The sequence below is a fragment of the Lutjanus erythropterus genome, chromosome 11 (assembly GCF_056507025.1).
Source record: "Lutjanus erythropterus isolate fLutEry1 chromosome 11, fLutEry1.hap2, whole genome shotgun sequence".
Classification (NCBI taxonomy): domain Eukaryota; kingdom Metazoa; phylum Chordata; class Actinopteri; order Lutjaniformes; family Lutjanidae; genus Lutjanus; species Lutjanus erythropterus.
The window spans coordinates 8,972,261-8,998,626 of record NC_139327.1 but is presented as its reverse complement, the minus strand read 5'-3'; the positions used below and the strand labels follow the sequence as shown (position 1 = coordinate 8,998,626).

The 26,366-nt window shown below is 38.6% G+C and overlaps 1 protein-coding gene across 2 annotated transcripts in view; it reads right to left on the bottom strand.

Moving 5' to 3' along the window:
* The window catches only part of opcml (opioid binding protein/cell adhesion molecule-like), a 535,516-nt gene that overhangs the window by 75,284 nt on the left and 433,866 nt on the right, over positions 1-26,366 (bottom strand). For both annotated transcript variants that reach the window (XM_084730695.1, XM_084730694.1), the window contains one exon: positions 13,721-13,846. In XM_084730695.1, coding sequence (XP_084586821.1) covers positions 13,721-13,846 — 126 coding nt within the window. The remainder of the gene's footprint in view (positions 1-13,720; positions 13,847-26,366) is intronic.

Below are 26,366 nucleotides of genomic sequence, written 5' to 3'. Positions count from 1 at the left end.
CAAATAAACAAAAAACTGTATGAACGTGTGACAGCTGTTCCTGAGAGGAAGAGACATTTTCTGAAATCACAAATAATATGCCCAAAAGATTCTATGACCTATTTGCTAATACTAAACACTGATGTGATACCACTGCCATATGTAATATCTATACTACAGCTACCTCACAGGATCAAACTCAATCAGATAAATAATACATCATGCACCAATCAGTAGAATCTGGCTGATAATGATCTTCACAGTATGGTCAGAATCAGGGCTGATACCGGCAGATTGGATTGGTGCCTTCAGGTGCAAGAAACAAACCTTTCCATGCATAAAAATTTGGCTTTGATCACTGCTTGTGCTGCCTTGGCACTTGCATGATCAGATTTCCCAGCACTTCTGACTGGACGTGACAATCCAATAATATAAGAAGATAAAGACCTGTATATAGTCATCTGGCTCTTCGTTTTGTCTTTCCACAAGAGGCTTCCATAATGAACAGGAGGGCACAGGTAAGGTTTTTCCCTGGAAAGTTACTGTTTCACTGCATTCCCATTCTCATGATGCTCCCCGGTCTATAGATGGATTAACAGCAGGCTAACTGCCTCTGGGCTGGTTCTTATACATGGTTGGATGTATGCGTGGATTGCTAAAGCCAACCGAGCAAAGGCTGTTGAAATGAGTCTTGTGTTTTTTTTCACCCAGTTGGCCTCCACTGTTGATGTCAGCACTTAGCTGAAGTGTTATAATTTTTTTCTTTTATTATTGTGGACACAGGACAGAGTGAAGGCTGCCCCTGTTGCTTGAATGTCCTTGAGCGTTCTTGTCTCGGAGGTGGTGCAGTTGTCGCAGGCAAGGCTTTAGATGAGGAGATGGACACAAGAGAGGCTGGAGCTGTTATGAGCTTAATAGCAGGAGAGGGTCTGCAGAAGAGTGTGCAGTTGTTGGAAGTGAGAGTGAGAGGGGCACCTGAATGGTTGCACGGCCAAGAAAAACTGACTAGAAATTCCTGCATGCAAGCTGGCAACAACATTCTGAGAAGAAAGGACTATTTGCTTGATATATTACTTATTTTTTTGGCCCTTTGGCTGAGCCCATCTTATCTGTTGGCATTCATACATGACCCAAGGCAAAAAGTAGAATGTCAGTGAGAACAGGTAGCTGTAGTTGTTCACTGCTGCCCTTAAATATTTAGCCAAGCAAAAAACCAAAACTGTTAACAAACCTTTTTTTTTCTAAGAGAGCTTCTTTAACTTTTACTGTCACCCATGAGATCTGTAAAGGATCTCCATCCATTCAAGCATGCTACATGTAACTTGGACAAGAAGATTGTTCAGAAGCTTGAAAGATGTCTCACTGGTACCACTGCAAACTATCGTTTTGCCTTTTAAACAAAGCCATCATTTGGCTGTTTCCTGCATTTTCCACTTGCACTCTGTGGACACAGGTTCTGAGTCACAGCATCTTTGGGGGAGTCAGGTCTCCTAAGAGCAGGTCATGGAAAAGCAAAGATACCACAGACTTGGGCGCTGATCCCAAAGGGGTAAATAACCACACATGGTCGTGTTGTGTTTATGGTTGATTGTGCCTGTAGATTGAGGCTAATCAGAAAAAAAACTCTAAGTAATGGTGTAACTAAAGTGGGCCCTACCATCTAACAACTATTTTTAAAATGGAGTTTGGTTTAATGCAGTGGTGCCCAACCCTGGTCCTCAAGACCCCCTATCCTGCATGTTTTAGATGTTTCCCTGCTCCAACACACTTATTTCAAATGATCAGGTTGTTGTCAGGCTTCTGCAGAGGCTTGATGATGAGCTGATCATTTGAATCAGGTGTGTTGGAGCAGGGAAACATCTAAAACATGCAGGACAGGGGTCCTTGAGGACCAGGGTTGGGCACCACTGGTTTAATGGTTTATCCATGAGAAAGAGCGGTGGAGCAGAGGGTATTTTAATGTTAATAATTCACATAAATTGAGCTCACCTACCATCTAAAAATGAATCTTGTAAACAGCATAAAGTAATGGAAGTGGAGCGAAAAACAACCTGTTTTTTTTACCTCTCTTGGCTCTCAGTGAAAAGTTGCATATTAACCACAATGGCAGTCAAAACAGAGTCAGTGGTTCCCAGCCACAGCCAAGTAATTAGTTTACAGTAACAGTATTACACTTTAGGACCCATATTGAACCAAACCAGCCATCCTCCTTGGTCCCAGTGGAAAAGTTCAGGGCTGAATTTCTTTCTCAGTACACCGCTGTCCCCCACTAAGTTGTAATGAGATCTGCGTTGTTGACCATAGATTACCCTGCACATGTCTTAGGTCAGACTCAAAGGGTAATCAACTGTAACTAGCAAGGGAACCAAGAATAGGGGGCAAAACAATAACTTTACAAAATACTCTCCAGTAGATATCATGTCTATTAAAACTGGGTAACACTTTATATTAAGGTGCTTGTAATAAGCATTAGTTAATAAGTAATAAGACCCTTATAAAATGTTTATGAATGTTACTATGTTACTATATTAAAACTATATACGTGTTAATAATAGTTTTAGTCTTTATTGCAGAGTCCTGGGTTCGAATCAAGCTTGGGACACCCTGTCTTGCTCCACCCTCTCCTGTATCTCTGCAGATGTCATTGTCCAATTAATTCCAAAAGACTCAGAGTACTAATCAATTAATTAAAAATACTAATTAATAATAATTTTAAAAAGCCATGGTTAACCATTAACATGTGCTTGATAAATGATTAATTACCCAGATAAGCACTGTTCACATTTTAGATCTGGTACCCCCAAAATACATAGTTAACTGTTTATAAGTGCATAATAAAGGAGTAATTAACCTTAATAAGCACTGTTCACACTTTAGATCCAGTAAGCCAAAAATGCATAATTAACAGTTAATGAGTGCATAGCTATCTGCTAATAAATGCATAATAAAGCAACAACAAAAGCTAAGTAAACGTTAGCAATGACATAACAGGTAATTTAGTTAATTAATGTGTTTGTAATGCTATTATAAACAGTTACAAGACTCTCATGAGGCTTGTATAAACATTCATAAGCAGTCTATGAACAAGTTTCTTATAAGTCCCTATAAATGTCTATACTCTCACAATAAACATGTTCATTATGCTAAAAACTTCAACACAAACCACCGCACACTGAACTGACTTACAGTGATTTCATTAGAAGTGAACAACGCTTGTTTTCACCTGTGACTGTCCTGCGACCAACCGGCACCTGATCCCTGAGACTGGCTGTGCAGAGGGACTATTGTGTATTTGTTTATTATGCAGTAATCAAAAGTGTGTCTATGTCTTCAACTCATTATATAATTCTCCAGTTCTGCACAAATGCTTCTTGTATGTGGTTGTGTCAGCAGAGGGGAGTCAGTAAGTCAAAAGCATTCATTATTTCCTGTGCGCCCTCTTGGCTATGTGTGTTATTTTATCCAGCTCTTTATTTCCATGAGATGGGTCTTGTCATTGTAATGAAGTGTTTTGTAGGTAAACCATGCAGGGAGATGAGTCTATTTTCTTCTGAAAAGTGTGTCTGCCAGCTCCAATACTCTTATTAGAAGCTTGTATGTCTGCATTGATATTGCAATATTGAAGATGTCTGTTTGAAACAGACTAGAAATCACTACTCTGCCGATTTTGATGAATATTGGAACTCGCAATGAAAGGAGCCTGTGTCTTCTATTCCCCATCTAAAAAGACCCAATACATGTAAGGCTTTCTTTCCAGTGTGGGTGGCACGTTGTGAAGTGTCATGAAATGTAATTTTTCTAAGCATCATTTCTCTTCCAATTTTTTTTTGTGAGACACACCTGCACACATGCTTTTTTTTTCTTCCCCTAGCGATAACTGCTTCACCACTGTCAGCAGGCAATGCTGGCACATTGTTCTCTTTGTAAAGCAACATCGCTGCAAATAGCGTGCCATTCATTTCTGCTGTATAATTCTGTGAATGGCACTCATCAGGAGACTAATCACAAGTTGACAACATCTGTCTGTGCCGCGGTGGTTCTGTCAATCACGTTCGACACTGCCAATTTTTCAAACGATTGGCCTTCACATGTCATGTAAGCTTTTTGCCTCACAATTTACTTGTCACTACTCAAAATCTGAAACTCTGGAAAAACATTAATAAATGAAAAGTAAAAAAAAATAAAAATAAAGCTACCTCTTTATGAGGACAAAATTAGACTTGTTTTAAAGTTTATTAAATATTAATAACCAAAATATTTTCAACATTTAAATGTTTCATCAGCTTTTGTGGTTAGAAAGAAGTAAACCATGATGTTTTGCCAATTATGTTTTGCACAAAGCATAATTGCTGCCTTTCCTTTCTTTTTTTAGTGAGAGCAGTGGTACATTTTTCAATACAATTTGTGGTGAATGGTGAGTGTACAGGGGCTTTGAAACCAGAGACTTGAGTTCACATCTTTAGATCATGTGGTTAGACTTAGGCTTAGGCAACGAAATCATCTCAGTGAAGGAAAGAGTGTGGTTTTAGTTAAAAGTGAGTCAACATATCTGGTGTCATGCTTTGAGTCACTGTTCACCTTTGCACAATTCCTACACCCCACCCCTTTTTACTTGGCCTTGCTTAATTTTCTCCATTCCTGTTTTTTGTAAGTTTGCTCATGTTAGCAAAAAGTGAGCCAACTAGCTAGCCAATCTACATCAGTTAAAAGCTATCTAGTTGGCTAGCATTTTGCTAACATTAGCTATCAGATGTAACCTATTTTACATGTCCCCCAGCAAGATATTTTAACCATCTACAAAATTTATTTTTTAACATAGTCTAGACTCTAGCACATACAGGGAAGGAGAAAGTTGACCGAGGTTCCACTGGGTAGGCCTACCAAGCTTGCAAAGCAAAAAGGACCAGGACTTAGGAAGGGTCAACTGGACCAAAATAACGTGCTTTCCCTAACTCTATCCAAATTCTCACAGTGTCAATGCTCACAACATTATGTTAAGAAGGTGCAATTGTTTAACATTTATGTTAACCCTTTGAGTTTGGCTTGTTAGCATGCTAACAATTACTAATTAACATTGCTAAGGCTGGTCGGTATGTCATTACTTTTGCAGGTTGTTGATCATTAACCAAAATTGAAATTTTGATGGTGAAATTTTAAAGTATCATTCATACATCAGAAACATTGATGTGTGTGACGCATTCCATGGCAATCCATTCAATGTCAAGATATTTCACTTTGGACGAAAGCAGTGGATCGACTGGCCAATGTTGCCATTTCAAGTGCCACACAGCCAATCCTGGCAAAGGCCAACGTTTTTTTTCGCTCCCATGGATTCAGGAAAGAAACTTACTTAAAAACACAAAGATTCAGTTAAAAGTGCCAATGGAAAAGCCCCATTAGTTAACCTGGACAATGAATATCTGGGCCATGACTTCCTTGCCCGTGCACAGCTCACTGTTCCAATTGTCTGATTAGTATCTTGAGATATGAGAATAGAGACTAATCTGTATAAACAGATATTGCCATATGAATGTGGCTAATTAAAAAAAAGGTAATAAAAAGTCAAACCTTCCTGAGATTGGATTCCAACGTACATCTGCCTCTTTTGCTCTGCACATGGACTGTTACCTGCATGCAGCCAGAGCCAACTCAAATGTGATTGGTCAATACTACTCAGACTACAAACAGAAACCAAAATGCCTCAGAAACCAAAATCTTGTCCCTTATTGTATACAGATTCTGCATTCATATGCATATATTACCAAGCAGTAAGCATGCAAATTAGTAGTATACAACATAATTTCTAAGACTGAAAGAAAAGCATGTATACCATGAACACAACAACATAAATCACCAAAATACATAATAGTGTTTGTTATTTTTCTTGAACTCCGCTCTGGAAACTTTAGATGAACTGTAACTGATAGCCAATAACAATAATATGTGTGCTCAGTCACAGCACTTCTAAAGGACGGCGCACATTACAGCAATCGTTCAGTGTGCAGTAATCTGAAAGGAAAGGCACAAACGTGTGTTTGAGAGGGCGTACATTCACAACCTATCCACTTTAATGAGCCTTAATGGGTCGAAGAGATCCATACTGCATTGTCCCCTGAATAAACTGTTTTCCCCCGACCATATATCTTCTAATCCTTTTAGTGGCCAGCAGCCAGAGATTCAGTGGACACTGCTGAATAATTCATGTGCTCCCTGCTGAGTTGAAATGGGGACGGAGACTCGCAGTGCACAAAATAAAGGTGAGACTTAAATTGACATTAAATAAACGACCGTAGAGGCATTTATGGGCTGCTACTCACACAGCTCTTACTCGTGTCACCGTCTGTACTGGAGGATTTATTGGCATATACTGGAGAGGCTCCCCGGTGGAAACGGAATTCATATTAAATGGTGACACAGAATTTGACAATAACTCAGTTTATATTTAGTTAACAAACTTCAGGCTTAAATTAAGCAGTGGGACTTTAATATTGTGTCACCGTTCAGAATTCCTTCTGTCTGCTAGAGGCGATTTTCTCATGTCACTTGTCATTTTCATAGTGAAAGGTGAAGCATCTTTCTGCATCATCAGCTGCTGCAGTACATTTGCTCATGTTCCCGACACCACGCGAGTGTGAAAATCTTAAATGATATGCCGGTGGGAAAAAAAAAACAAAACAACAACTATCACATGGCATGGCAGCTACATTGCAGATTTGAGACTTTGGAAAAATGTGGTTTAACTGAGGGAGAAGGCTGCTCACTTTAGTGCTGTACTAACAGACACAAACACTGTCCTCTGAGGGAACAGTCCATTATCGCTGGTGACAAACATGAAAAGCAAACGGTGAGGAGCTAGTCGGGGAAAATGCCACTCTGCAGGAAAAACATTTAAGATTCTGACTGCCAGCGAGAATTTCTTTGGCTACCCAAACATCTCCCCACATAGTCTCTCTTTTCATTAGTGCGACTCAGAGAAATGTCAAGTAAGATAACCCATTATCTTCCCTGTTGACAATAACACACACACACACACACACACACACACACACACACACACACACACACACACACACACACACACACACAGAGCATACTAGGCTCCCTCGCTACAGATGCCTATATTACTTTTCAAGTGTGATTCTGTTGCTTCATTCACTCTTGCTGCTGTGCATCAGCTCAGGCTTGGTAGTGAGGAGTGACTCCTTGTCTTTCTGCTACTGGAGTAATTTCACATCACATGACAACATACTGACAAATTTTCTGTGATTTTCTTCTTGTACAGCAGAAAAAAACAACATGTTGTTAACAGTGTCTATCAGATCTGTAAATGGGATATAAACAAGTGGTTTGGACCGAGCCACACAACACTGTACCAGTCAATGAGCAATTAGTGATGTTCGTACTCATGCGCAGGATAGCATACGGAGGAGGGAAGATTAAGGAAGCGAAACTGACTATGCATCAGCTCGCCCGTGGGTCAGTGCTGCAGACAGGTTGAGAAGCAGGAGTGTCGATAAATCTGTCAAAAGTTTGTCAAAAGTTTGAAACATGAACTCTGAGCTCTCTGTTTCTTCCACCAGAATCTCCTTTCTGTCCCCGGTTCCCTCCCCTAAAGCTCCCCGGCTCTCAGCAGCTGTCTGTCGGCTCTGTGCTTCAGCTTTCCCCCGGTCATCTCCACACTTGCAATTTCATTGCAATAAAATACGACTTTCTGTCATTAAGGCTACAGGTAACTTTGGGCTGCACATGCACTGGATTTCACCAGGTGCTACTGTTGTTTTCTTAGCAATGTGCGCTCACAAATTTGAGGGGTGGAGCTTCTGAAGGAGCACTGAAAGGAGCGATGAGTTTGTTTGGCTATTTGTCTTTCTGAATTATGTTGCAACCACAGAGTACTGATGTTAAATCAGCTGGAGTCAAATTTTAGCACCTAAGAGCACATCTGGGTGAGAGAGTAACAGAGACAGACAGAGTGAGAGAGAGAATGACATTAAGAATGACACAACGGCCATGCTCAAAATGGCTGAGGTGGATTTGAACATGCCTTAAACCCTTGCACCTAACATGTGCTTTAGATTGACTTAAAATAGAGCCCTAGCACACCTGAAACCAGCGCTGAAGCCAGTGCTGAAGACATCAACAAGACTTAGCTTTTTTTAATTGGCGTTAGCCCAAACCACACGCATGACTTTTCATTAAGTCCAAAACCGTAGTAAAGTACCGAAACAGTGAAGTACTGAAATCTGAGAGGTTTGTGACCCTCTGAATGAATAATGAAGCTGAGCTTGCACTGAACAAGAGGAAATCAGCACTAAAAGAACATGACATCATGTGAGTTTTTATCAGCCTCTATTGGAGACACGCTAATTGCAACATGGACAGGTCTCCTGCACAGCTTGTGGTGGCTTGTATTGGACAGAAATATAACAATATAATAGGGTTAATAACAAGTGCCAAATTCTATGTATATCAAAACACCAAATTGAAGTCGGACCCCAGAGGAGTGTTACTAACTATACAGTCAGTGTAAATGGGACCATCTGGTTGGTGGTTTCGTGTTAGTCATTAAAGTCGTCCCTTTTGAATGGGATTCACACTTCAAACAAATGGTTTGTGGGGAGATCATGATATTCAGAGTAAATACTGGGGAGGGATGGAACTGTTGTGGATGGCTGAGGTGGTGGAGGTCCACTGGGCTGTGAGAAGCAGAATCTGCTGGCTCTAGATAATAGGGAGGGAGAGAGGAACAGCTGGGCTGTAAGCATTCATGTCATGTTGGAGGCTAAGCATCTGATCCTATAGAGAAGCAGTGCATGACTCACACCGCTGAATGCTCAGTGGGAAGCACGGAGCCGACACAATTAGAACACAGAACACACATGCGCGCACACACATACAGAGCTTCTTTGCTCTCCTTCAGGCTGCGAGGTGCCAGCAACAACACGACCGACTGAACCAGCCGTGGCCTCCAGCCAAATCATGGCTGATTGCGGTTGGGTCCTGTCAGGCCACAGGTTCTCCAGCTTCAGCCCCTCCAATCCAGCAAGTTGAAAAGAAAACAAGGCCTCAGTCAACAGATTAAAGAGCGGCATTGTTCGACACGAACCCCCTCGTGGCCGTGTTAACACAATAGCTGCAGATTCCTATCGCACCGGAGGTAAACGGCTGCTCTGCACGTAGGCGAATATTCATGTGCAGCGGTGTTGTGTTGGAGGTGTGCGTTGTGTGGGAATGTCGACACCGGGTCGTGTGAGTAGGAGGGCTGGTTCAGTCACCTTTACACTGAGGTAAGGCTGCTGCAGCTTCTCCTGACACATTTGTTTTGTCAAATTTGTGAATTACATTTGGAAGATAAGATGATGAAAGCTTTGTGAAAAATTCACATTACAGAGTTCAGGTGAGGATTTTATAGATTGACAACATAATAATAATAATAATAATAATAATAATAATAATAATAATAATAATAATAATGCTTTCTGACTAAACTCTTAAAAATAAATAATGCTTTCTGATGCCATTTATGAACAGTCATAAAACATTCTAAAATCAATTTGGAGATTGTCCTTAGAAACTGTTTAGAAAAGGGCAGGCACTTAAAAAAAAAAAACACTATGTAGGTTATAAGATGAATCATCTGTCTATGACGTTCAACACGGGCTAACTTAAACCAATCAGATCAAACTCTTGATACTGATATTAGGGAGTAAAAAATCTAATATCAATAAATCTAATATCAGTATATCGACCAATGAAGATTATCTTAATATACAGAACATAGAATATATAATATATAACACATGTTTTTTGTGTAATGATCCCTCACAAATGGTTAACAATAAACAAAAAAAACCCAAATTAATAAGACTAAATCAGTAAATTTTAACCATTACTTTTAAAAATTAAGAATATATTAAATCTCATTTAGGCTCATATTGGACAAGATATATGCTGATATTAATATAGTTGTGACAGGCCAATATAAGGCCAATAATATTGGTCAACTGATATAGTGGTTGGGCTCTAATTATAAGTTCAACTGTTTTATGGATGCTTCTGAATAGTACTAAAGTGGTCAGTATGCTATAATAGCTCATGCCATAACATACAGGTTTTATAGCTGAAAGTTCCCTTCCTAAAGCACACAATTTTCAATCTTAATACTCAGCATTTTGGCATCTTACATAATAAATTCACTTATGATGCAGCATAGATTCGATCAAATACATTAAAAATGTATTACAATTTAATTACCGCCAGCGCGGAAACGCTATGATTGAAGAAGGCATTATTATAGGTGCATCAATATGTACTGTACTGTACCTAACACACTGTATCTGTGTCTGTTCAACTAACAAAATGCTTTGTCTCTGTGTCTCTATTTGGACAGAAGACCAGAAGTGGGTGTGTTTTATACTGGAAGCCATGTAAAATCGAGCAAATGTCTTATTATCTAACTTAATGTTCACTGGCAGTGCAATTACTTGGTCAAATACTGACCTATAATTGTAAAATATATGTCCACGCCATCATACTGTACTTTTCATCTGTTTCTTTCTATTTGTTTTTAAATAAACTTAATTTTGTGAAGTGTCTGAAGCACACCACCACCTCCCCTTTAACTGGAGGGTATCAAAAAAATCAAAAATGTGAAAAAAGAAAAAGGTTTTATAAAACAAAAGATTCTGTTTTGCTCCAAAACCACAAAATACCTTCCCTGACGAAGGCTGGATGCCGAAAGGCTTCAGAGTTGTTTTGTTTTGAGGTCTAACATGACCATGGCTTGACAATAAAAGCAATTCAAAAGAGAGTTTTTTTGTGATTTTTGTGTAGACAAGTCCCCATCCAGACAGCACCTGAAGCAAACACATTTTGAGTCCAGGAAGTGCTCCTAGCCAAACATTTTTGGAGATATTGCTTTGCATTGGAAATAGAGTAAAAATACAGAAGTATATAAAAAATATCCTACAGCTGAAAGGGAATAATCTTGGTGCAATAAATCAGTGACTGATTACGGCAGATGCTGTCGAGGTAATCATAGAGCTGACTTTTTCTGAATGATAATCACCAACTTCAGATAGAAGAAATATCTGTTTCCATCACATTATTTATGTTTTCCCAAATAACATAATCAGGGGCATCTTCTAATGATAACCTGCTGATGCTGCACAGGCTATTTGAGTCCTTACTACAGTTGATTGTTGAGGTGTGTGCAGGTGAGTAGAGGCAGTTATAATGCATTATAAGTCCCATCACTGTTACCTTTCAAGGCAGCTGAATACAAGTTATCTATTTGTGTCCGCGGCAAAAATGGTGCAGCCAATCAGCACATAGGAGGGACTACTGGCAGCTACAGGCGTGGTTTTAGGTGTGACGATAGCAAGAAAAAGTCCACAGAAGCAACTCATCTTGAAGAAACAACGGCAGCTCATGAAGACGTTAGCGTAGATACCGTGATAGCATCAATTAGATCAAAACTGGAGAGTATTTCTTTGTTGAAAGAAGAGCAAAGAACGACACTGAAGGTTTTTCTCCACGGAATGGATGTTTTCGCTCTTCTCATGACCAGCTTTGGCGAGAGTTTGATCTGATTGTCTGTGTTAGATAGGATAGACAGATGTTTCTTTTTTTTTTTTAAGTGCCTGCCCTTTTCCAAACAGTTTCAAAGGATGACTTCCCAGGTGGTTCTATGACAGATTACCATCAGTCAACCTTATAATCAGTCCAGAGCATCCACCTGACCTTATTATTCATCAGTGGTGGACAAAGTACTCAACCCCAGTACTTGAGTCAAAGTATAGATACTCCTGGTCAAATATATCTCAACTACAAGTGAAAGTTGCTCAGTCAAAATTTTACTTGAGTTAAAGTACTAGAGTACTTGGTTAAAACATACTTAAGTATTCAAAAGTACATGTTTTTAAAAATACTTAAGTATTCAAAAGTACAAATTAAAAAGTACATTTTCTAATATCAATACATGCTGTACTGTTTTCATGATGCATTTACAGAAGCTTGTAACTCTCTGAAACCATCTAATGATGCACTGACCTGCTTGTAGAACCACTCTGCTACACAAAGTCTATAGAAACACCTATAAAAACTTCAGCATAGAAATGCAATCAAAACTAAAAGGACAGATATTCATTTTCTGACGTAACTGTATTAAAATCACTGCATTAAAGCAGATTGAAGTTAACTGTAAGGAGTTCTCCAAGTCTGTTAAATAACTGAGATTTCTTTCTGTCTTCAGAGGCAGTATATACATGAATTATGTGGTATTTTTCACCCCGATAAAAACAATCCAACTTTAAAAGCTACCTGGAATAATTAACAATTATAATAACATCTTGAGATTTAATTTTGTCTTTCTCCTGCCGTCACCATTACCACTTTTTGTTTGACTGAAAGAGGGAGAGTTTGCTTGTGCTTGTTAGTGCGTCTGGACGTATTTCTGCTTTTACATCAGTCCCATTTGAGAGGAGCTACTGTGATTGGTTTCTTTCTGTGAGGAACACAGCATGTGACCAATTGCATTTTAGAAAAGAAAAAACAGCAACAGCTGACTTCAACGATGTGCTCAGTCAAAAAGTAACAACAACCTTCCTAGAAATGTAGTGGAGTCAAAAGTACAATATTTGTCTTTGAAATGTAGTGGAGTGAAAGTCAGAAGTTTCCAAAAAAACAAATACTCAAATAAAGTACAGATACTCAAACAATGTACTTAAGTACAGTACTCAAGTAAATGTACTTTGTTACTGTCCACCACTGTTATTCATTATAAGTCACATCTATAATGAGCTGATAAAGTGCATCAACATTGTGTGTATATGTACATTATGAATGCTTTATAACACACCAAACTACCCCCATAATGCGCTTGTCTGTCTTCAGATGTTGTCTTTATGATTTTGCATTACCATGTGATTCTGTACCTTCCCTACTGACTCACAAATTCAAGCTGCACTTGTGGCTGGAAATTGTCACTGAAGATTGTAATCTGTTGATTTTAAATTTCCTTAAAGTGTCTGAATTTTAATTTAAAATGTTTTCTGTATATATAACACAAAAGGCAAAGAAAATGTGATAATTTTTATCTATTTCATCAATAGGTGGTCATGTTGACCACACAGAAATTTCCACTGTTATGTTGTGACTTTTTGCACAGTTTGAGGTGCATCTTGGTTGCTTAGCAACTACTTATTTCTGTCAATAAAACTTCATAAGTGGTCTTGATTTCCAATTTCACAACATGAATTAAGTCGACTCAATTAAAAATAAAGTGGGGGAGACCAGGGACAGCTATAACACTTTGTCTCAGCGCCTATAACTCACAACTTTTTTTTTTGGTTTATTTTTGTACTCATTTCCAGCCTTTTCCCATAAGCTATATTTAGTTTTTGTGATGGTTTAACATGGAAATTTGTTAATACTGATATCACATATTTATAATCTAATAATAATAATATAATACATTTAACTGATTCTCGTTTTGAGTAATTCTAGATTAGTAAGCTTTAGAAGTCATAGTCACCACTTCTGGCCATTCTAGTAGTTGGAATCCTGGCACTTCTTTAACCAACTGCACACAAAAACCTCTAGTTTACAAATGTACAACATCATTTTCTTGTATAAAGCCCACCCCCCACACCAGAACTTGTAAATAAGATGCTCCTCTCCACTACAAGATATAAAACAGCTTAAAGACCAAAAATACTCTTATAATAACCCTATGTCTTACCTCTCGGTGAGTGATGCTTCCAGATGATGTTGGCCTCAGGTCGACCGACCGCCAGACACATGAGATTGACGGTGCTGCCCTCGTTCACTGTGACGTCCTTCGATATGTTAGTGATCCTGGCGGGTACTGTGGGGGACAGAGAAAATCATGATTGATGTTTTTGGCTTAATTAATGACACGTGAGCAAAAGGGTCCGCCGGTCCACGTGATCAGAACAGCGATGAGGTTAAAAATAACCGCCGGGTTAGGGACTCAATTAGCATGAAATTAGCTGACAAATTTGACAATTCTCTGGCTCGCTGTGGTGTTATACATGATTGATTTTCTTCATCATGTATCTTTGCCACACTGCTCATTAGACAAGCATCAGCCTGATTTGGAGTAAGACGTACTTTCATCTCTCTGACTGGACCAACTTGATCTGTGTGTGCGCGTAAGTGTGTTTGTGTGTGTGTCTGGCTTCTTGATTAAGTGTACCCCGTGAGATTGTAGCCTCAAATCAAGGGTCAGGACTTATCCTTCTTCACTGTAATTAAACTCAGTCTTGGAGACTTGAACTTTAAGATCATTAGTGCAGCAGACAAGATATGTTTTTCTGTAGATTTACAAATTTTCTACTATTTTTCAATTAAAAAATAATCTTATTTTGACCTTTGGGGCTGATAAATGGTATAGCAGTAGAAAAAACAAGCGAAGAGCATTACAGTTGAATTTACATGTATATGAAATTAATAGGGCTGCCCCTGAAAGTTAACGAGTCAAATCATTAGGCAGAGACCCCTCAGTCGACTGAGATTCTAACCAATCGAAGCTGAAAATACACAGGAATAACATTTCAGGGAGGAATTAAAATGGACAAGCACATATAAATATTTCTGGAAAATTGATTAGTTGCTGTTTTTTAATGTGTCTGGGCAAAATTGACAAAATTTCATAATTTTATTTCAAACTTTGACTTTATACATGGCCCATTCATTTAATATTTTCCTTTTCTTTAATAATTCATGTGTCAACTGTTTAAATATTGTAGAAAAAAAACAAACAAAGACAAAGAAAAACATTCTATACCTGTTTGGGCAATGTATCGCTCAATGTATCGACATCCAGTGCCTGATTATCAAAAATGTAGTTCATTATATTTCAAAACCAACATATAAAATCATCCAAAAAACAATTTTCTGAAACAAAGTCACGCAAAATATAATAAACATGAAAAATAACGATGTAATAACAATATAATGATATGTCTACATATGCTGACATTTTGAATTTTGATACAAATTTGACAATTACCTTAGCTGTGACATTGTACATGGATCAATGCAACAGCAAGACAAGCTGTCTTGCAAAGCCAACTTTGCAAACAGAGTCTCTAAATCACAACAAACCACAAACTAACTGTGACGGAAAAAGAGAAGCGTGATAGAAACAGAGCGCAGGTGATGCCGGACAGCGGCTGAGAGTTGTCCGCAGCCTGGCAGGAGAAACGCTTCATGGTCCGCTGGGATTTTATACCTGAACTATGAGCATGACGGACACCTGTCCTATCCGACTGTGTGGAAATCTGATGTTTTCACATCACAGATGATGAAGACAGGCATTAAAACACGAGGCAGGCTAAACAATGAGAGTCATGTGTGCCGATAAAGGAAGTTAGTGAAGTGCTGAACTGTAAAACAAAAGATCAAACTGCTGAACTCAAAATCCTGAGTTGGGCACAGCCTAAGAAATTAAGGCATCTACTATACACACTGGCCACATAACTTACAGCATTTGAATTTTTATTTATACATATATTTGACCATTTTCATTTTCTGTTTCATAGGATGAGGTATTGGTCTCCTGTTTTATGCACAAAATCAATGAGCACTACTCTGACAGAGCAGAAGAAAATCCTCCAGGGTCTTACTGAATGTCACATTTGTAATGCTGCTTTATTACTGCATGATAATGACATTGACAATGTCAGCTCAGTCCACAAAGACAGAGCAACATCTCAGGTCGGTCTGTGAGTTTGCTGTAACCCCACATCTCCATAATCAATAATAATAATATAAAAAAAAATGACATTGAGCATAATTTGAGTCATCATCGACTTGATTTATTTCTCGGGGTATTTCAGAGCAGTTGTCATGGTTCCCTACAGGATTAATAAGCTGCTGTTCTCTTGCTGTCAGCTGGTCAAATAACTCTGTAATTATATTGTTAAAATCTTATCATCAAATGAGATTTCACTCTGTGATTAAGAGTAAGTTTATTTCTTAATTAATCAGCTTTGAAATAATTGAATATGCAATGGTAAAACACAGTCATATAGTTTCATGGAAAGAAAGTTTGAATTTTTTTTTCACCTTTTCAGTACAAATAAAAAGTAATGAATAGCATAGTTATAATGTGTGGTCTGTGCCAGGGGATCAGAGCCGGAGAGCCATGCTACTCTGCATCCCATTGACCTTTGAATTTACCGATTCAATTAGCATGCATTGCTAAAGCTCACCCGATTGGTTGAATTTAGGACACTGTGTGCAGCCTGGTTCTGCAAATGCCACCCAAAAAATTACTGTTGACATGGAACCCAGTTTATAGTGCACTCATTCTTGAAGTCTGGAACAAAACTGTATTTTGAGGGAGTTTTGATTATTTTTAATTTTCACTTATGCTAGAAAGTAAAAGTTCGAATTCTTGGCTATTAAACCTAAAGGGCCAACTTCTAAATTATTACATTTTTACCCAAGTAGATTAAATGTCTTACAGAGTTGACAAAATGGGAAAATCTTCATTTCACAGCATTGTAATAATGAGCGGTCATTTTATTTTTTTAAAGTTATTCAGACTTCTCTTAATGCAAATCAGAAAAAAAACATTTTTAAACCATAATTCATTATTTAGCTTTAGAAGGCTTGACAGGTTATGGTTGAGACACATCTGATAGTAATAAGATAGTAATTTTATTAAAGAATTTTGGTGAAAAATAGAAAATTTCCCTCCTTTTTTAAACCGGGAAATGTGACAGGGATCCTTCGGGTATAGCTAACCTTTTTCATGCCTGATTAAATCATGTTTTGTGAAGTCTGATGTAAAGATGAAGGATATTTGGAACACAACTTTAATGGGCCAATGATTTTCATTAAAAAAATTATTTTAAAAGGAAGATAGAATAGTACATACATAGTTTTAGATTTTGAAGGTTTTTAACACCTTTTTGAAATGTCTCAAGTAGAACAAAAAATAAAGACAATAAAAAAATTTAATAAATGACATATATTTCAATATATTTTGATCAGAAAATGGATTTTTAAATTTTTTTGGTAAGGCACAATTTGTCCCAATCCTTTTCTTCAGAATGGGTGACAACATAATAACATCACTTAAAAAAATGAGGCCCTATCCTGAGATTTACACCCCTCTGTGTTTCCAGCTCTAGCAGCATCATCACTATATTTCTTTAATTTTTTAAGCTAAAATTAAATTATAATTAGTAGTAAGTACTGCACCATTTCTTCTCAGACATTAGCACATTAAGGGTGCACCCATTCACAAAACTGGATCACACAAACAGAGCTGATCACAGAATGAACTGCATTATGAGGAGGACAATTACACGCAACACTCATTCCATGAAATTACAGAGCCGAGTTCAGCCATTAATAGTAACCTCTTTTAACGCTGGCGGACTGTATCGCTATTATTCCAGCAAATAGAAATAGCATCTATACACTCGTGTTGTGCTGTGTGTGTGGTGCACGTACGCACTCACACAATGTATATAGAGATAAATAGACCAGCCCGTGTGGCGAGGCTGCGCAACATGCCAGCGTCACCACATCCGCTGGATGAGGGCGAGGGCACACATCACACTGTCGCACGCGCACATCCTCTGTATCAGACTGTTACCCCGAGTCACGGAGGACGAATTCGACGTGTAAACTCCTGCAACTGACACGAGCTGTGCGTTCATCAAAGCCTTGCTGCGTCCACTCACATTTTCCTCCTCTGGGGGAGTCAAACGTGTGACCTTTACCATACAAGCTCGTCTGTCCTTTTGCATTATTTTCATGTGACTGGCAGAAACTGGCACTTTATCCAAAAATAAAGCCTTCTTATTCATTTAACTCTCAAGAGCTAGCCCTTCACACCCAGAATGAATCCGGAATAACTCCTCAACCATAAGGCCTATATTCATACTTCTAGTCACTTTTAAGAAGCTGAGAAATATTATTATATTTTAAACCTATTTCTATCGCCATTCCAGAGACAAATAAAGATTCAATGAAGGAGAGAATTTAATTTTTATCTTCGCCTAGTATAAAAAATCTGAATTTCAAAGCAATATCACCATTAAAACGAAGTTCCAAAAGCCAGTTACGCAACTGATTGTCTTCTCCTACTCTGACTTATAAAGATATTCTCAAGCACTTGTCAAGTTCTGGTCATGTTGGCTGTGGGGCTGGGGTCAACAACCAACAGCAGTGAAAATGTGACTTTTGTGAGCTTTTAGCCAAGTTTGTTCTGTTTCATTTGATGTGCGCAGTCGGTCACCATCCAGGGTCCTTGCAAGTACGTCAGGTTTAAGGGGACGGTCAAGTAGAGAAACCTGGAGGTGCTGGTGACAAAAGTTGAACCTAGCTTAGCATAAAAACAAGACTTTAGACAGAGCCAGACTAGCTGTTTCCCTGTTTCTTGTCTTATTCAAAGCCAAGCTCAGACTAACTTAACGTAAGAAAGAAGTAAACTTTTTCTCCTTTTTTATTTGTAAACTGTTGGAAATTGATTGCCTACCTACCAGTTGTTGCATATTTCAATGCAAGACTTGTAATGCCAGTTTTTGTAAAATGCTGTTCTGAAAACCAGGGGTCAGAGGTCACCTCCCAAAGCCAATAAAAGCATTGGGAAACTTAGTTAAGTATTTGTGCTGAATACAGTTTTAGAAATATTAACTATATATAATAAATCACAAAAATAAACCAGCCCAGAGGAAAGGAAAAGTTCGAAGTAAGATTTCGTCTTTGTTTAGTTAGTCAGCTCCTGAGAATGACCACTTTCTTGTACTTTTTAAATTTGGCTCTTGAGAAATAGCATTTGTCTCATCTGAAGACTAATTTAAACCCAGCTTATATTATTTTTTTGCACTGATCTTAAATTTGTCAGAAATATTTAGCTCTTGAGATAACAATGAGATCTAAAAGAAAACTCTGTTGTAAATGAGATCTTAAATTTGTCTCAGTGGTCAAATTAAAGTCTTGTTGCTCCATACGTTCATAAAGGAGAAACCTCTGAGACACGAAGAAAGCTTTTGTTTTGCTCCTTTTTTCTCCTAAAGGGGGGGTTAAGGAGAAACAGATGAGACTTCTGTAACCTCAAAATAAATATTGCATTTATTCCTCATAAGACAAATAAAAGATGATTGTGAGAAGTAAATCTTTCCTCTAGGAGTTGAGCTGACTTTATTGTGACTTTATTAAAAGTGAACAACACATTTCGCCCGTAGCTTTGGGCCCTCAGGGAGAGATGAGCCACAGGGTCCCCTGTCACTCACCCTTGCCATTATTGGTGTAGAGGGACAGCTGCAGGACCTGTAGTCTACTGTTTCAAGTTTTTTAGCATTTCCTATTCTGTCGGTTTATAGTGGTATCAGTTTAAATGATAGAAAATGGTGTAATTATTGTAACTCTTTATTAATCTTACTGTTTTTTTGTGTAAGTTGTCATGCTCTTTGGATCAATGTTGAAAATTGTTGAAGCTGCACTGAAAAAAGTGTAACAATTGTGATTATTAGTCACATGATCAATGTTTTTTTTTTTTTTTTATCACATCTGTGAGTGCTTGTGTAATTTTGCTGAGCAAACCTGAAGAAACCACGGGCAAAACTTCACAGTAGAAAGTCACAGTAAAGTCAGCTCAGTGTGCGGTGGGTTATTCTGAGATTTTACCTGGGATGTTCCTGCTACCAACCAGCATCTGATCCTTTATACCGGCTGTGCAGGGGGAGTTCTGTTTAATATTTCATAATATATTTAATATTTTCATATTGAATCTTATGGAGGTGGAATATAGAATTGCTTTGGGCCTTAAATCGGTGCCAAGTTTGAGAAGACAGATACCAGCCTAAATCATAAGTGTTTCACTGCCCTCTCTTTCTTCTGATCACAGCCAGAATCATTCACCCCATGTTCATGTGGTGTTAAAATCTGTTTCCTGACACATTATCCTGGACTCACAAATTAGTCTCTAAACAGTTTGCTCGGTACTACTGAGACTGGGGACAATCTCCCAGTTTTTGTTGCTAAAACTGTTTGGAAACAATTTTTGGGGCGGTGTCATGCAGAAATCTCGTGCCTACCACTGAACAGAATGGGGGCAGAGCGTCGCTTCCAGTAAGGTGCGTCCTTGACAAAATATAAAGTTTGTTAGCAGACTTTCTAAAGAAATAGAAATCCCCAGATGATTGGGTGGCTGAGAGAGTAACATTATCTAGATAAGAAAAAACGTGTCCATGATGCATTGTGGCCTGAGAGTGATCAGATCTGCCTGACCACATCTGGAGGTCGACTGGCTTGTACTGTGTTTGGGTCTTAGGTTGGTGTGAACTAGGGTGATCAGACATCCTGACAGGACTAACTTACTTGACTTCATCCTGTTGGCCCCTAGGGGGAATAAAGGACCACAAAAACTCCAAGGTGTCCCTTTTGGGTCAACTTGCCAGTCCCAAGCCCAGATAGAGGAGGAAGGCTGGGCAGGGGGCTAACAACCATACTCTGTGAAACCCACTGACTAAATCGAAAATGACGGCCCCAAATAATAAGCATTTGTCCTGAATTTAACGGTTAGTAATAGATAATATGAATAGCATATGAATCTGTGAAAACATTCTGATTATACACTTATGTAAGCTATAATTCCTGCTTTTAGTTATTAAAAATGTTTATTTTTGCAAAATATATCAGTATTATTGATGTGTTTGAACTTTTCTCTTGATTCAACCTGTTTTAAACCAAATGATGAGACTGCCGCCCCCACTGTGGGAGGAATTTGTGATAAAAAAAATATCTTGAAAATGTGTTTTCAAACTCCTACAGCTTACTGACAATATTAGCTGCTGGAATGGCATTTAAAATGAGTGTAACACACCTGTCAACTGTGCATAATGGATCATGCATCATGCAAACAGATCTGGGACACTGTGCTTCATACTAACCTCAGAATCTGTAACTTTATTAATAACAAATAATCAGAGTTAGAGTCCAACTTTCCTCTGACTTATTTTGTACATTTTAATCCTTCTGATGTGATATTAATGTGCAACCCTGTGCTGTAAAATGACTAATGATGAATAAATTACATTGATACCTTCATATACAAAGAAAGGAATACTTCTACGTATTACATTTGCTGAATTTACAAGAGGGGACAAATAATTAAGAATGAATAGACAAGTTTCCCCTGAAGCAACAACTCACAAGACTGATTTAACAGCTCAAATTATTCATGTGCAGGTTTTGCTCTGGAAGAGAGAGTTCTGATCTCTGAATAAGGATAACGATACCAGATTAAAGTCTCTGTGAAGGAAAAAGGCAGTTTTTCTTCTTTAGACGTTGTACATGTTAGAACATAGTTTCTGAAAACACTGGTAACTTTGTAATTCTGAATTGTGGAGTTAGACCTTTAATCAGTTGTTCACCATTCCTGAAACATGGTGTGATGACATGGTCATGGTCCCCCAACACTATATAAGCCCTATCAACCAGCTCACGACTGACACCAACTCCCCTCCCCAACGGTCAGTTACAAACATGCCTTCAGTGACTCTCTCAGTCCAAATCAGCCCAGCTGTTTATTTCAGCTCACTTCAGTTCCAACACCTGAACACAGAGGGAAAAAATACCATCCTGTCACCATCCTCTGGCTCTGCTGTTAGATGGAGCCTCCATGTTTCGGGGGTGTGCAGATCATAGTGGTGTTAGACACTGGACACGCCTCCAGCATTTCAGAGCAGAGAAAACTGCTCTTTTTTCTTGATTTGGAGACCTAATTTTATATATTATATATTTATTGCTGCTTTGTATGATCTTATAAAAAACAAATGCAAACAAAAAGAAAAAAATCGGATCGTTTATCATCTGGATAACACATCCAGGCACAGACTCCTTTTTTATGCCAGATGTAAATGCGGTGACTGATGATGGGTGTGGTCAGCAGTTTGACCTGTTGCACCAGTAGCCACATTCAACAGTGATGTCACAGTGTACATGGAGTACACTTCCTCATCACTGCAGCAAGGTGGGAAGTGAAAACAATTGAGGTCAGCAAAAACAAGACTGAAATTTGCTTTTCTCTTCTTCTCATTCCATCTGTTGAGTTACAACGCTTTATTACAGCCCTCTCGGCTATGTTTAGTTTACCAGAGTACCTTCAACAAAAAGTAACTCTAATTTGAAATCCAAGGGTTTGTTGTCTGCGTTTCTGCAAACCCTCAGCACCCTTTCCTCCATGAAAAGCCAATAGGAAGTTTCCAAGAAGTGGATAGAAAGTGTTCACTTTGAGGAAAGTGCAGTGTAGTGCTTCTTTTCTGGCAAAGTGGTGAAAGTTGACAAAAGTTCAACAGTTTAGCAAATTGCACATGATGTAGCGCACAGCTTTTTGTTGGTTTCCTACAAAGACAGAGTGATGCTACACAGCCATCTGGCTGCCTCCTCTGCCCCGTCATTTTCTTTTCTGTGTGGAAACAAAATACACAGAAAGCCAAGCCAATGGTGCGTTCACCAAGCACACAAGTGTCTGTATTTGCGTGTGGAAAAAAAAAAAGTTTCTTATATTGTATCTGGCCTTCATTTTTAAAGTTATCAATTTTTTCACCTTTATGTATTCAGTGGTATTTCACTGAAAGCATTGGTGAACACCCTGATCATATTCAAACAGTTACTCATTCACACCTGGGAGCTGTCAAGTACAAGTACACTCTGATCTTCTGTCCACTGAGCAGCTTCTCTGGAGAGGTTTCAGAGCTTTGCTCAGGGGCAAGTGCCTTTACTTTCCCCAACCCAGATTTATGGTCATGTCTAGATAGGAACCCAAGATCTGGAAAAAAACTCTTATGAGATTTGGTCAAATTGTTTCTTCATTGTCCACCTTGTATAAGCTAATTAAAGGGGCAATTTAATTCCCCCCAAATAAACAAACAAACAGAAAAAACATTTTTCCTCTGGTCTTGTGTCAGATCTTTTTTTTTCCATTATATTAGAGAGAGGGCAGATATCTCTATGGGGAAAAAAGTCATTTGAAAAATTCAAAACCAGTGTCTCTTTCCTTACTCAAGATAATCCACAAACCTTGTTGTGAGCAGTTTCATGTAGGAACAACTTTCGTTCTGCAATAGAATCTACACCAGAACTACTTTAGAATCTGCTGGGACTACTTTCTTTGCTATAGAAAGAAGCAAATTTCTTTATTTCTATTTTTTTTTTTTTTTTGGCACTTTGAGCACCACAAGCCAAGTGCAATTTAGTCGCATTATATTGGAGACAGAGATGGGAAGTAATCAAGTACAAAATACTTCATTACTGTACTGAGATGGATTTCACACCATTACAAGATGAAAATGATGTGAAAGGTATAACAAGACAATAATGATGTAACAAGACAGACATGACGTTGTAAGACAAAAACAACATAACAATACATAAAAAGACAAAAATTATGTAAAAGGTGTAACAAGATGAAAACGACAGAGAGGCAGACTCTCTCATGGAGGAGAGTTGAGGTTCAGCAGCTTTGCACAGAGACGCTCAGGAGAAATGTCCTTCAGAGTACAAGATTTTACATTTAGACTTTGAGTATATTTCAGAGCCTGTACTTTTTCACTTTTACTTGAGAAAAGACTGAGTGGAGACTGTGCCATCTTTGATCGGAGAGAAGGCAAACTCTGCAACTCACACCAAAATGTTTGATAAATAGCACCACAGACCAGGGAAAAAAATCTGTATTTTTTGCTTTTGGGGTGAACTGTGTCTTTAAGTTTTATAATGTGACAACTCTGTGGGGAAGATCTTCTCAGGTTTAAGGCCAAAAAAACTTGGTTAGGTTTAGGGAAAGATCATGGTTTGGGTTAAAATGATTACTCTTGTGAGCTCTTTCATGTGTCTTGGGTTCCCTGAGAGACACGACCCACATTCATCCTCCTGGTCAGGTGGACTGAACCGATGACATTCTGGTCACATGCTCGCTTCTCAAACTTTACAAGACTGGAGTGGTATAGAGGCTGATAAAATACAGGTTTTCAGAGAATAGAAGAAAACCTTGGTGAGTTCTTTTGATCAGCATGCTTAAGAAAACTAGAAAAGGAGGTGATTCTTGGATACAAAAATAGCACGCTGAGGGACCTATCCAAAGAGGAAACATGTTCCTTGTCCAAGTCTATTTTAAATGTAAATTTTTCTCTCTTTGTCTCTTCTGTGATCAACCAAGTATTCAGTATGTTAAAAATGGCTTTTCATCTTGTTCCTGAAAACCGCATCACCTAGAACAAAGAGATATATCTTAATCTTTAATCCTTAGTTATCATAAAGCAATATATCTTAATGCCATTCTTTGAACAAATTTGGGGTCTGGTCGATGGAGAAGAACATCATTTGTTCTCTGCGCATATTCAGATCTGAACACATTCTATTGAACTCTGTTTGTGTACATGCAAATACATGCAAATGCAAATATCACACCATGAAATGGTTTCGAAAGCTCCTGCAATTCATCACACCCAACCGACTGGCTGGTGGAAGCTAGTGTTAGGTGATAACAGTTGTTGTGGAGGCCTGAGTGGCGGATTCCAACAGTGATGGTATATCACAGGGTATTTCGTCCATATGCTGCTATATATCAGCCATTGTCTTCCAGCTATGTTGGCTTACACCACGAGGAGGCAGGAAGAACTTCTGATTTTGGAGGCGTCTGGGCCCTCACTTGGATTTAAGCCTAAACAAAACAGGGGAATTACAGGCTGTGGGATGTCTGCCGACCGTAGCGTAAGGTGGTGTGATATCAGGACTAAGGCATTGTTCCGACTGCCAGCCAAATTGTATCTATAATGATTTTAGAAAGTCTTGATGGCAAAAAAAATACACATGAAAAGTGATCTTTGCAAATAGGATCCAAGCCATATTCAGAGATGGCTTGATTCAGATTACTACAGACAGTCTGGACACTCAGATCAGATTTCAAAGTGTCTTTTGTGTAGACTCACAAGTCAGTCTCCCAGCTTTCGTCACAAAAACAGGGTTGAAACAATTGGAGAGATGAAATAAAACCTCTGTTGTAGAACCAATGTCACCGCCCCTTCATACAGGGGCGGTGACATTGTTTCCTTACTACTGAGCAAAACCAGGGAAGAGCATCATTTCTAGTAAGGTGTGTTCTTGAAAATGAAAAGGGCATAGTTTTATTCACCACTGTTCTTGACACTGTTCAAGCAACTATTTTGTGTTAAAAGTCCCCAGTCGATCGACAGGCAGTGAGCTCTTTGATTGTCTGGTATCACAACACTGTCTTTGCAAACAAGAAGTTCTGCACTGGGACTTGACAGTGGGGTGAGATGATGGATCTCCATTTCTCATGCTTTTGCATTGTAAACTCACATAACTAGTGCACGCAACGACTAATGCCTACGTCATTACTGCAGCAATCCATGCTGTTTCAAGAAAAGAGATTTTTCTGGGTCTTTGTGTGTTTACAGATTTATGAAATGTAAAACTTTGCTATTATAATCATCTTTGCTTTATTATTATTATTATTATTATTATTATTATTATTATTATTATTATCATTATTATTATTATTATTATTATTATTATTATTTAAATTAGAATGTTGGTCCTTTAAAGTTCATTTCATTCAACTCCATCAGTTTTGTTTTTCTTTTCTTTTCCAAAAACATGATCTAGTCAGGGGCAGCACAGTGGTGCAGTGGTTAGCACTGCCGCCTCACAGCAAGAAGGTCCTGAGTTTGAATCCCCCAGCTGGCTGGGGCAGGGCCTTCCTGTGCGGAGTTTGCATGTTCTCCTCGTGTCTGTGTGGGTTCTCTCTGGGTTCTCTGGCTCTGGGAGTCCAAAGACATGCATGCTAGGTTAATTGGTAACTCTAAAATTGCCCGTAGGTGTGAGTGTGAGTGGTTGTCTGTCTCTATGTGTCAGCCCTGTGATGAACTGGTGTGTACCCTGCCTCTCGCCCAATGTCAGCTGGGATAGGCTCCACCCCCCCGTGACCCTTCGGGAAAAAGCGGTTACAGAAAATGGATGGATGAGCTAATCAGGCATGAAAAGGGTCAACTATAGCCTAAGGACCCCTGTCTCACTTCCTGGTTTTAAAAACTGTGTCTATAACCTGTCAACTCCGTAGCACTTCTAAATCAAAGCTAAATACAAATTATGGTTTAAAAATGTATATTTTGAATAGCATTAAGAGAACTCTGATCAAAAATGGCTGCTCAGTGTGACTATGCTGTGAAATGAAAAAAATGTGACATGACCTCTCAACTCTATAAGACATCGACTCCGGCAGATTTTACATCTGATGATGCTGACAGTCACATTTAATAAAAATGTAATCACTAGCAGGTTGGACCATTACAAGGTTTTATAGCCACGAGTTTGATCCTTTA